Source organism: Solanum verrucosum, unplaced genomic scaffold (assembly GCF_900185275.1).
Source record: "Solanum verrucosum unplaced genomic scaffold, falcon-dt-bn FXZP01000188.1, whole genome shotgun sequence".
Taxonomy (NCBI): Eukaryota; Viridiplantae; Streptophyta; class Magnoliopsida; order Solanales; family Solanaceae; genus Solanum; species Solanum verrucosum.
This window is the reverse complement of record NW_026020409.1, coordinates 2032171-2045939: the sequence shown is the minus strand read 5'-3', so window position 1 is coordinate 2045939 and position 13769 is coordinate 2032171. Positions and strand designations below refer to the sequence as shown.

General features: G+C 39.2%; 1 protein-coding gene across 2 annotated transcripts in view; it reads right to left on the bottom strand.

The window, feature by feature from the left end:
- Positions 1-13769, bottom strand: part of LOC125840578 (uncharacterized) — a 67959-nt gene that overhangs the window by 30587 nt on the left and 23603 nt on the right. For both annotated transcript variants that reach the window (XM_049519548.1, XM_049519546.1), the window contains exons 15-16: positions 8141-8189; positions 7951-8021 (exon numbers count right to left, since the gene is read on the bottom strand). In XM_049519548.1, the coding sequence (XP_049375505.1) occupies positions 7951-8021; positions 8141-8189 (120 nt within the window). The remainder of the gene's footprint in view (positions 1-7950; positions 8022-8140; positions 8190-13769) is intronic.

The window sequence follows — 13769 nt, the reverse complement described above, 5'->3', positions numbered from 1 at the left end:
TAATTTCCCTCCATTCAACAGATACCTCTTTCACCACCCTGCTAGACTCTTCTGAACTCTGTCAATCACTAGATTCCACACAACAAGATCTTTGTTTGAAGCATGCAAAGGTAAACTCAAATAGATTGTACGTAAAGTTCCTACCGTAAAATTAAACACCAATACAAGCTCTTGAATATTGTCAACTATGCCTACCGATATACTTTCAAATTTCGTGAGGTTAATCTTGACGCCAGAGTTAATCTGGAACCACATAAGAGTCTGCTTCAAGTATGACAGATGAGAAGCCTTCGCATCACAGAATACCAAAGTGTCATCTACAAACAAAAGATAAGTGATCGACGCGATACTACACCCTCTTAATGAGGCAGCGGAACCTGTAAAAGACCTTCAACAACCACCCTGTCCATCATTTTACTCAAGACTTCGATCAGCAAAATAAAAAAGCATGGAGATAGTGGGCCTCGATGTTTAAACCACCTCGAGATACTAAAGTATCAGCAAGGACTACCATTTCACCATAGTAGAGAATCTAGCGATGGAAATGCACCAATTGATCCATGTCCTCCACATGTCCCAAAAACTCATCTTCATCATAAAGAAATCAAGAAAACCTCAATTTACATGGTCGTAAATTTTCTTAAGACCCAGCTTACATAATATCCCCAACTTACCTTTCTTCTTTAAAGAATCCACCACTTCGTTTGCCACAAGATCCACATCAAGAATGTGTTTTCCTTCCACAAACGTGTTTTGAGAGGTGGAGACTGTCTCATCCAACATCTTAGGGATTATCTTATATATTCCTTAATGTTTATCGGTCCTTCCTTATTCGGTATATGGTAATAAAGGACCCATTAAGGTTTCTCGATCTCCTTGGTTTCTTGGAATACTGCAATAGTTTCCATCAACTCTCCCTTCATTGTCCTCCAATACTGCTAGAATAAAGCTAAACGAGAGTATTGTCTTTGTCATACCCATTGGAGTACTTTATTGATAGAACTTAATTTGGAGTAGAATGTATCATTCACAATGGCATCTAGACGGGAATTTTGTTGTGCTTACATAAGTAGGAGAATTTTCAATTTGGATGATGATGTCCACGTGTTTTGTAAGGGTGAATTATTTTTTATAAGATAAGTGGTATTAATAACAGCATCAAGAAGACGCAAGATTTACAAGATACGGCATTTAAGCTTACAACAAAATCTCTGGCTAACTATACAAACTATCTAAGCCAATACTAATGAGTTAGTAAAATCCTAAAGTTGTTCTGCATTAACAGCAGGATACAAGTTGGACCAACTAAACAAATTTGCAAAGCACCTAGTCTTCAAAATGCCTAAGGCAGTTGACTCTCCATCAAAACATCTCTTGTTCCTCTCTAACCAAATACACAAAAAAATACAACCAGGTATCATAATCCAGATCTTCTTGATGGCTTTGTCAACTTTCTATAGGATCCAACTCTCATATGCATCCTTAACTGTGAGGGGTGTAGTCCAATTGATGCCAGAGAGACAAAAAAACATACTCCATAATTTTGAGGCCACCTCACAATGAAGAAGAAGGTGCCTGGGTTTCAGCCTCTTTTTTGCACATATAGCATCTGTTTGGGAACTGGATTTTTCTTTTCTTTATTTTGTCTTGGGTAAGACATGCCTCATATAGAGATGTCCAGGTAAAATAAACTACCTTAGGTGGTTTGGTCCTCCAAATGAGTTTCCAGGGCTAGTTATCTATCACGGGGTTTCTAGAGCACAACTGTTGATACCCTTCCTTGACAGTATAAACTCCTTTCTGGTGTCCCCATTTGAGCTTATCAGCTTCCTGAAGATTATGTGACAGTGTTGTAGTCTAGCAAGAAGGTCTACCAGATCATTCACTTCCCAATCGTGCATATTCCTTCTAAATCTCAAATCCCAATTGATCCCTTCTCTATTAGCAGCAATAACAGAATTAGGATCTTGAGCAATTCTAAACAGATCTGGGAAATCCTCTTGAAGAGTGTTATTTCCAAGCCATTTGTCTGTCCAAAATTTTAGGAGTAGACCATTGCCCAATTCAAAGTAGGCGTTCCAATCAAATGTGTCCCACAACATCCTAATACTCTTCCACAGTCCCACTCCGTAAGGAAGTGTAGTAATATTTGTGCACCATTGATTCAGCCTTCCATGCTTAGCTATGATAACCTAGAACTTATGGTGTGCAATTCATTATGCATGCTGTGGGTGTTATGGAAAGAGAAGAATAGCACATTGGTGGTGAAGAAAAACCAGTGCACCAGCTATAGTATTTTCTCCCCCTCAGTTTTGTTCTCATGGTAAGCAAGTGGTTGTTAGTGATATGGACCAGATACAAGACCTTATCAATTCCCTATATATCCACAAAGAGGATTTTTGTAAATTTTTACGTACATTCTCATCGGGGGCGGATCCAAAATTTTGAGTTTATGAGTTCTGGATCTTACTGGGTTCTTGATAAATTATGTTTACATATTAAATGCATTTCTTAACACAAACACGGGATTTTGGCCAAACCTATTCGGTTATGCCGAACCCATAATTAGAACTCTAGATCCGCCCCTAATTCTCATGCCAACTTTCTTGGTGCTGACAATTAATGAAGTACATTATTCTACTAATTTGGTATGTTGTTAACCTTTTGATCAAAAAGAATATTAACTTAGTATGTTCTCTACTAAGCTAGGGTAAGGTCTGCGTAGACTTCTTCACTTTGCACTGAATTTAACCACATGCTACCCTCCCCACTATACTGGGATGTTGTTGTTGTTTGTCTGTCAAAAACCTCTTCTTTTTTTATAACTGTGGTGTATGGGTTAGCTTGCACACACCTCGACTAATTCCACAAGATACTTGCTTCCTCCCACCAACAACAGATACCAAGTAACTTTGTCCACCAAGATTAGGAAGAATGGAAAGAAATTAAGTAACGTTTTTGTCTCCACTGGGATTTGAACCAGAGACCACATGATTCTCAACTTGCTTCATTGACCACTAGGTCACACCCCTGGGTATCTATCAAAAACCTTTTTTAAGTACAGGAACCCACAAAGTTATTTCCCGAGCATGATTCTGTAACAATTTGTAAAAGGAAAATTTGGAACAAATAGAAAAAAATGTGAGAAATATATACGAAAAATATTATTGAATTGTGTATCTAAATAGTTACATTGAGACCCTATTTATAGACACTACATTGGAATCCTTTTCCAACTAGGATTCCTATTCTTATTCCTATTCCTATTCCTATTCTTATTTCTATTCTAAGTAGGAAATACTTATTTCTATTCTAACACTCCCCCTCAAGCTGGTGCATACAAATCATATGTACCTAGCTTGTTACAGATGTAATTAATACGAGGACATGTGAGGGACTTGGTGAAGATATCTGCAAGCTGATCATTTGACTTCACAAATTTCGTAACAATATCTCCCGAGAGTATCTTTTCTCTGACAAAGTGACAGTCAATCTCAATGTGCTTAGTCCTTTCATGAAACACTGGATTTGATGCGATATGAAGAGCCGCTTGATTATCACACACAAGTTCCATCTTATCAACTTTGCCAAATTTTAGTTCTCCCAGCAACTGTTTGATCCAAACTAGCTCACAAGTTGCTGTCGCCATTGCTCGATATTCTGATTCTGCACTAGATCGAGCAACCACATTCTGTTTCTTGCTCTTCCACGACACCAAATTACCTCCTACTAAAACACAATATCCGGATGTCGAACGTCTGTCAGAGGGTGATCCTGCCCAATCAGCGTCTGTATATCCAATGATATGCTCATGGCCTTGATCCTCAAAGAGTAGTCCTTTACCGGGAGCTGACTTTATATATCGCAGAATACGAACAACTGCTTCCCAATGACTATCACAAGGGGAAGTCATAAACTGACTTACAACACTCACAGGAAAAGAGATGTCAGGTCTAGTCACTGTGAGATAATTCAACTTTCCAACAAGTCGTCTATACCTTTCAGGATTACTAAGTGGCTCCCCCTGTCCTGGAAGAAGTTTAACATTCGGATCCATAGGAGTGTCAACAGGTCTACATCCCATCATCCCTGTCTCCTCAAGAATGTCTAAGGCATACTTGCGCTGAGAAATAACAATACCTGATCTAGACTGAGCAACCTCAATACCTAGAAAATACTTCAATCTGCCAAGGTCTTTAGTTTGGAAGTGCTTAAAGAGATGTTGCTTCAAATCGGTGATACCATCTTGATCATTACCGGTGATAACAATATCATCAACGTAAACAACCAAATAGATACATCGACTTGGTGCAGAATGCCGATAAAACACAGAGTGATCAGCTCCACTACGAGTCATGCCAAACTCCTGAATTACTGTGCTGAACTTCCCGAACCAAGCTCGAGGAGACTGTTTTAGACCATAGAGTGACCTGCGCAATCGACATACAAGGCTACTAGACTCCCCCTGAGCAACAAAACCAGGTGGTTGCTCCATATAGACTTCTTCCTCAAGATCACCATGCAGAAAAGCATTCTTAATGTCCAACTGATGAAGAGGCCAATGACGAACGGCAGCCATAGATAGAAAAAGACGAACAGATGCAATTTTAGCCACAGGAGCGAAAGTGTCACTATAATCTAGCCCAAATATCTGAGTATACCCTTTGGCAACAAGGCGAGCCTTAAGTCGATCAACCTGACCGTCTGGACCAATTTTGACTGCATAAACCCAACGACAACCAACAGTAGATTTACCTGCAGGAAGGGAGACAAGCTCCCAAGTACCACTCTTATGTAAAGCAGACATCTCATCAACCATAGCCTGCCTCCATCCAGAATGAGAAAGTGCTTCACCTGTAGTCTTAGGAATGGAAATAGAGGACAAAGACGACACAAATGCATAATGGGGTGATGATAGACGATGATAACTTAAGAAGGTATAATGTGGGTTAGTATTTCGAGTGGATCGTATACTTTTTTGAAGTGCAAGCGGTTGGCTAGGAGGAGGCAAGTCCGCAGTAGGAGCAGGGTCTGGCGCATGACATGAATCATCTGGGACTAGGGTTGGACGTGGACGGCGATGATAAGTTAGTAGTGGTGGCACTACAACTGGAGATGTAGAAGTAACCGTAGATTCCACAAAGGTTGGCACAGGTAAAACCTGAGGTATGGGTAAGACCATAGAGACATCAGGATGATCAGAAGATGGATAGTAAGGCTGAGACTCAAAAAATGTAACATCAGCAGACATAAGGTATCGATGAAGATCATGTGAATAACAACGATACCCTTTTTGGACTCGAGAGTAACCAAGAAAGACACATTTGAGGGCACGAGGAGCTAATTTATCTTTTCCTGGGGCTAAGTTATGAACGAAGCATGTGCTCCCAAAGACACGAGGAGGGATAGGATAGAGATGTGACTGAGGAAACAGTATGGAATGGGGAACCTGATTCTGAATAGAAGAAGAGGGCATTCTATTTATCAAATAACAAGACGTAAGAACTGCATCTCCCCAAAAACGCAATGGAACATTGGATTCAAGGAGAAGAGTACGAGCGGTCTCAATAAGATGCACTGTGCATCTCTCCGAACTACTTTTCATATTTAATTTGTGTAGTACCGTGGATTTTTCCGAACTATTTTCTCATATCTGAGTTGCATAGCATCATGTGTCTTTTCAGTGACTCCTCAAATTTGATTTGCATAGTTTCATTCGTCTTTCTAGTGACTCCTCAAATCTGATTTGCGTAGGGTTGTGCCATCATTCCAACCCTACCCGTATAATTTTTCTTTTTCAGCAGGGTTGTGCCATCATTCCGACCCTACCCATATTATTTCTCTTTTTCAATAGGGTTGTTCCATCAATTCGAACTACCTATATTATTTCTATTTTCTAGTTGGGTTGTGGCATCATTCTGACCCTACCCATGTAATTTTATTTCTTAGATTGTGACCACTTTTAGCCATCAAATCTAATACTCCGACATATGAGCATGTTCTGGCCAGTTTTTCGGTGACTTGTTTGATATCGACTCGTCGATTGATTTCAACATGATCCATATACTTTATACTAGATTTTGAGCACTTACAACGACCGTTGCATTGTGAAGAAGTCTATTAGAGCAACCACCTAATTTTGTTGCTCAGGGGGAGTTTAGTAGCCTTGTATGTTGATTACGTAAGTCACTCTATGGTCTGAAACAGTCCTTGCAAGCTTGGCTTGGGAAGTTCCAACACTGTAATTTTATCACTCAGTGTTTTATCGGCATTATGTATCAAATTCAGTATTTCATGAGAAGACCAAACACATTGAGATTGATTGTCAATTTTGTGAAGTCGAGTGATCAACTTGCAGATATCTCACCAAGCCCCTCATCAGTCCTCGTGTTAATTACATTTGTAACAAGCTAGGTACATGAATTGTATGCACTAGCTTGAGGGGGAGTGTTAGAATAGGAATAGGTTTATACAATCCTATTAAAATAGGAATATGTTTATACAATCCTATTTGATGTTTATACAATCTTATTTGAATAGGAATAGGTTTATACACTCCTATTAGAATAGGAATAGTAATAGAAATAGAAATAGGAATACTAAATAGTATCCTACTTGGGAAAGGATTGTATTCTAGGGTCTATAAATAGGGTCTCAATGTAATAATGTTAACAACACAACAATTCTAGCTAAAATCTGATCACGTACAGAATCATGATCAGGAGGAAGTCCAGCAAGAGTAAGAACTAGAAACAATGTTTGTCTGTGTTCTTGTTGTTTTTCCACATTCGTAGTAACTGGCATTAATGTGTCAAATTCCTCCATGACTGCCTGTACCTGTCCTAAGTAAGTAGACATATCGGATTCTTGTTTCTTTAAGTTGGTCAATCGAGATATCACATCATAGAATCGAGATATGTCATTAGTGTATAAAGCACGAGCCTTTTCCCAAACTGTATAACACGTCTGGAATGGGCGAAACAAGGGCATCAACTTGAAATCAATAGAACGCCATAGGAGACTACATAATTGAGCATCTACTTTCTCCCATTGTGCTTTGGCTTTTGCATCTTCCTCACTAGTCTTTGCCTTTACATCTACCTCATAAGCCTTGTTCGTTAAGTGATCTTGGACACCTTGACCCTTGCACCACAACTCAACCGAGGAAGCCCAAGATAAATAGTTTGAACTTCCCAATAAAAGTTCTGAAGTGATTATAGGGCTAGAACTTCCAATCCCCATATTTTTGGAACCAAAAACATCACACCCAAAAGACATTATGCTAAATTTGTCTCGGAAAATTCAAATCTCGAAGAAAAGTCGCCGGAAACTGCCTGGAAATAGCTGGAACTCTAATTCCGGCGATCGGATCTGGTCAAAAACAGTATGGGCCTGGTCGGATTGGCTGGACGACCCCAACTGTCAAAAAAAATCTCAAAAAAATATGATCAGAAAAGCCCTCACGCGCCGGCGCGTGAGACAGATCTCGCCGGAAACTGCCACCTCCGATAGGCGCGTGAGAGCGCGTGGGGTGGTGTTTTCCGGTGGTTTTGGCTGGGGTTTGGTCGCGGGGGCTTTCCGAGCCTCGTGGTGGTGTTGGTTTTCGCACAACACCCACAGAAAGAAAAAAGTATAACAAAATCAGACCCAACAGTCACCGGAAATTGACATAGACATACGGTGACTTGTTTGTTCTCACCAATGCTCTGATACCATGTGAGAAATATATACGAAAAATATTATTGAATTGTGTATCTAAATAGTTACATTGAGACCCTATTTATAGACACTACATTGGAATCCTTTTCCAACTAGGATTCCTATTCTTATTCCTATTCCTATTCCTATTCTTATTTCTATTCTAAGTAGGAAATACTTATTTCTATTCTAACAAAAAACATGTAAGTTCATGTCCATTAGCAAATAGAAATTTACATAAAATCAACCTACAAGCATTAGAACATTAAATGTGGCCTGGCCTTCTGAAATATGGGTATCTATCTCTGACTGCATGTCTGGGTCTGCAAATACCAAAACATTCATCAAAAGGAGTTGAAGAGCACACAAGAAGCAAGAAGAGAAAAATGTTATTACTCAAAGTGGACAACAGAATCACATATTGACAGTGAAAGCTAATTACCACATGTTATATTGTTTTGATCATTGGCAAAAAGCCTGACAAGCTCCCCCTGACAATAACAAAAATTAGTACAAGATCTACAAGATAATATGCATTAAAAATTATTATACAAACACTCAAAACTAAGAACATATAGAAAACAACTAAGATCAATTACAAGATCATCATTCTGTAATGACCGTCCCATCGTTACAAGTACAACAAGAAATTAGGCGGAAAAAAAAGGTAGTCGGTCAGGACCGGTATAGCGGGATTGGGGGTCTGATTGGGTCACTATAGCGGGGTAAATTGTTGTAAATATAGGGAAAACCCCCAAAAACCGTTTTGGAGAAGAAAAAGGTGACCTAGGGCAAATTTCAACAGTTTTTCATCAAAAAATATTCATATAGGTCAGCAATCTGATCCTCTACTTCTGTAGTTTGATTTCTAGGTCTTAGAAAATATAATTATGGACCTATGGATGATTTGAATTCATTCTAAGGTGGGGAAAATCTGGGTTTATGAGGATTTTAGGGTGAAAATCAAGAGTGGTTACAGAGGGGTTTTGAGAGGAGGAAGTGTGGGAGAGCATCACGTCTTGTGCAGTTGACAAGGCTGCAGGCCCATATGGCTTCACAATTTGGAATCTTGTCAAGGAGGATATCATGGGAACATTGCAATATTTTCATGAACACCATGTGTTTGAAAAGAGTCTTAATGCCACCTTTGTGGCCCTTATTCCAAAGAAGGCAGGAGCAGTAGAGTTAAGAGACTTTAGGCATATTAGTCTGATCTCTGGGGTGTACAAGATAATTGCCAAAGTTCTAACAGAAAGAATGAAGAGAGTAATGGACAGTCTAGTAAACAAACACCAAATGGTTTTTATAAAAGGGAGACAAATTATTGATGCAGCTTTAATTGCAAGTGAATGCGTAGACTAAAGATCTAGAGGGGAAGTGGCTGGCCTGATGTGCAAATTGGACATTGAAAAAGCATATGACCACATTAACTGGGGCTCTCTTTTAAACACTCTCAAACAGATGGGTTTTGGAGACAAATGGTTGAAATGGATAGACTTTTGTATCAGAACTGTTAGGTTCTCCATTCTGGTAAATGGAGAACCCACTGGTTTTTTTCATCCTGAAAAGGGACCCTCTATCCCCCTTCCTGTTCATTTTTGCCATGTAAGGTCTTAGTAGTATGATAAGAATAGCACTACAAAAAAACTGGCTGAGGGGTTTCAACGTAGGAGGAGGTGGGAGAGCGGATCAGGAGATTTGCCACTTATTATATGCAGATGATACTGTTTCATCTTGTGAACCTAAAGTGGAACAAGTTTGCTACATTAGAGTCTTGCTAGTAGTGTTTGAAGTTGTATCTGGTTTAAGAGTGAACTAGAGGAAGAGCAATATCTATCCTGTCAAAGAAGTGTCTAACATTCAGACCTTTGCTAGCATTCTTGGGTGTGGTGTGGGTTCTTTGCCCACAGTGTACCTCTAGGGATGCTTTCAGGCAGGAAACACGAGGAGGTGGAAATCTGGGACAGCATTCTAGAGAAAGCTGAGAAGAGGTTGGCTAAATGGAAAGCGCAGTACCTTTCACGAGGAGGAAGGGTCACACCAATCAATTCAGTGTTAGACTCTCTTCCTACCTATGTGATGTCTCTATTCCCTATACCTGCATGTGTAATCAAGAGACTAGACAAACTGAGGAGAGATTTCCTATGGAAAGGCAACAAGGAAGAAGGGTGTTACAATCTGGTCAACTGGAAGGTGGTGCAACAAAGTAAAGATCAAGGGGGTCTTGGTATCAGAAACTTGAGAATCCACAATAACAGTCTACTGATGAAATGGCTATGGAGATTTAGTGCAGAAGAACCTACTCTATGTAAGGAAGTCATATCCCACAAGTTTGGTCAATCTAGTCCATGGTACTCCAATGAGGTGAACTCCACTTACGGGATGGGGGTTTGGAGGACAATCAGATCATTATGGCCAAAATTACGTGGCAATTCTAGTATTAGGGTTGGGAATGGTACAAAGACCCGATTCTGGAAGGATATTTGGATAGGGCAAGCCTCTTTGCAGGTAGCTTTCCCTGACCTTATGATATTTAGTAGAAATCCTGAAGCAACCATCTTTGAGAGTTGGTCAAACCAAGGGTGGAATCTTAATTTTAGAAGACATCTATATGACTGGGAGAGAGATAGGTTGATAACTCTTTTGTGTGAAGTGGAGAATTTCCCTGGCACTGCTGTTCAATCTGATACATTGAGATGGAGACATCAGGGGATGGCATTTTCTCTGTGAATAAAATATACAAGAAAGATAACAGTGTGACGCAAGGAGAATCCTCAAATATCTGGAAGAACATCTTGAAAAGCATGGCTCCCACCAAGATTAAATGTTTCACCCGGTTAGTGGTGAGGAGAGCATGCCTTACACATGAGGTTCTACAAAAGAAGGGGAGAGTAGTAGTGACAAGATTTTTTTGTGCAATGAAACCAGAGAGACAAACAACCATCTTTTTTTGCATTGCAAGTTCACCACACAACTGTGGAATCTGTTCCTCAGTCTTACAAAGACGGAATGGACAATGCATGAACATACTGTAGATCTGATGAGCTGCTGGATGAGAAGACAGGGTAGAAAGAGTCAGAAAAAATGGTGGAGGATAATACCCTCATGCATATGGAGGACAGTATGGAAGGAAAGGAATGGAAGATGTTTTGAAGACAAGATCAAGTCCATTCATGATGTGAAATGGAACTGTTTGGTGTCTCTTTTTCTTGGTGTAAAGGAAATTGTATAGAGGAAGTAGATGAGATGATAGATTTCTAAGGTGCTTTGTAAAAAGCCTGAAAGTTTAACCTTACTTTTGTATTTCAATTTTTGGACTTTTTGGAGGTCGCTAGTATTTCTTAATGCTGACGAATATAACAGTACTAATTCTCAAAAAAAGACCTTGGGATAATCTTAAGAATGTTTGTTCATGATTTATTTACCGCAATTCTCCAATGAGATAACTCTATTATCGAAATTTGAGGCAACTCTATTGGTGACCTGGGTTGAAGAGAGACATGACATTTCAGGTTGATGAACAAATTTTATTGAAGGTGCTACCAATGAAAGGGGTGATGAGATTCGGTAAGAAGGGTAACTTAGCCCTCGTTATATTGGTCTATATTTGAGGTTCTTGACAGTATGAGGCCAGTAGCATATAGGTTAGCCATGCTGCCCAGTAGTCTAGAATCCATTTAGTTTTCATGCATCAATAAGAGGTACCACGAGGATGGGAGTACATTATCAAGTGGGACTTCATAGTGCTAGACAAGGATCTATAGTATGAGAAAGAGTCAGTTGATATGCTTTATCGGATATCCAAAAGTTGAGAACAGAGGAAATTAGATTGGTAAAGGTTTTATGGAAGCATCGTCTGGTTGAGGAAGCTAACTGGGAAACCAAGAAGAACATGCGAGACAAGTACCCCCATTTGTTTGAGAATTCAGGTACTACTTTTTTTTACTTAGCCCAGCCTTTACTTGCTTGATTGCTCAGGGATGAGCGACAAGTAAATTGGTATTTATTATAACAATATGTCCTGTTGTTACGAGTGTACTAAAAGAAATCAGGCAAAAAAAAAGTAGTTGGTTCGGGCCACTATAGCGGGATCTGGGTTGGGGTCTGATTGGCCGTTATAGCGAGGTAAATTGTTGTAATTGTAGGGAAAACCTGCAAAATCGCTCATTATCACCCAAGAACGTTTTGGAGAAGAAAAAGAGCGACCTAAGGCAAATTTTTTTGAGATTGGTAACTGTTTCTATTTCTTTAAATCAAGAAACCTAAGGCAAATTTCAATAGCTTTTCATTAAGAATCTTCATAAAGGTGAGCAATCTGATCCCCTACTTTTGTATTTCAATTTCTAGACCTTAGAAAATATAATTATGTCCCTAGGGGATGATTTGAATTCATTCTAAGGTGAGGAAAATCATGGTTTATGAGGATTTTAGGGTGTAAGAACTTGGGCTTATCTTAAGAATGTATTTTTTGGGATGATTTGAATTCATTCTAAGGTCAGGAAAATCCTGGTTTATGAGGATTTTAGGGTGTAAGAACTTGGGCTTATCTTAAGAATGTTTTTTTTTTTTTTTTTGAAAAAGTAACATTAGTATTATAACTCAGCACTTAGGTAGTGCTAAACCCCTTTACAACAAGTCAAAATATAGCAATATATCAAAGGACTCCCAATCCTAGCATGATTCTAACACATCTAGGATATTTTCTGCATCTATTGGGGAGTTCCTTGTACACCAAAAACACAAAAGCAAAATACAATCTGTTTTAATTTTCTGTACTGTTCTACTCCTGTCTTCGAAACACCTAGCATTTCTCTCCTTCCAGATGGTCCACCATATACAAGATGGTATGGTTCTCCAGTAGCTCCTGTTTTTTGCTCCCTTCCCAGCTTCTTCCCAACTAGATAGAGTGTCAACAATCTTGCTAGGCATTGTCCATTGTATGCCTCTAAGATTAATGAAAATCTTCCATAGTTGGTCAGTGATTCTACAATGCAAAAACAAATGTCCCACTGTCTCAATTTCCTCACCACATAAACAACAGTGCGTGACTAAGATAATGTTCCTCTTTCTTAGGTTTTCATGTGTCAAGACAGCTTCTTTTGCTAGCAGCCATGAGAAACATGCCACCTTCAAAGGTGCTTTGGTTCTCCAGGTTTGTTTCCATGCCTATATGGAGTTCTGTGCCACTGTCGAGTTCAGAAGTTGTACCCTGAACTTACTTTGTATGCCCCTTTGTTTTGCCCATTCCACCATTGCCTGTCCACCCCATTCTTCAGACCTTGAAAAGCTTCAAGGATTTTGAAGAACTTAATCAGTCTAGGAATTTCTCAATCATTCAAGTTTCTTCTAAAATTTAATTCCCAGCCTTGGAGCTCCCACATGTCAGCTATTGTTCTGTCCTGATGGATAACTAAATCAAACAGATCAGGGAACTTCTCTGCAAGACCCCAATTACCTAACCACCTATCTTTCCAGAAGATGGTTTTATTACAATCACCTACACTAATGGTAGAGTGGTTACGGAAAATAGTCCACCAGTTTCTGATAGATCTCCAAACAGTGACACCATAAGGATTGTTTGCTTCTTCAGTCATCCACCCATCCAATTCTCCATACTTTGCTGTAATCACCTTTTTCCATAGAGAGTGTGTCTTATGGGCATATCTCCATAACCACTTCATTTTCAAAGCTTTACTTTGGTTCTTCAGATTTTTGATACCAAGGCCCCCCTATCTTAAGAATGTTTGTTCTCAATTTATTTACCGCAATTCTCTAATGTAACCATGAAATTGATAGGTTTAGCTGAATTAAGGGTGGGAAAAACTCTAGTATGGTGGAAAATTCATGAGGTTGACCTAGGGTTTGAGATTTGGATATGAACTGAAAATATTTAGGTCAATTGTGATTGATTTTGTATTATACTATTATTTTAAATCAAGAACAAGCTAAAATTTATAAAAAGAGTCGAGGTACACGATCAGACTTCGACAACAATTGCTTGGCGCCTAGGTAAGTTAGATTTTCTTAATTCAGTAATTTAGACCTATTTCCAGTTGCATGATATTTTGTAG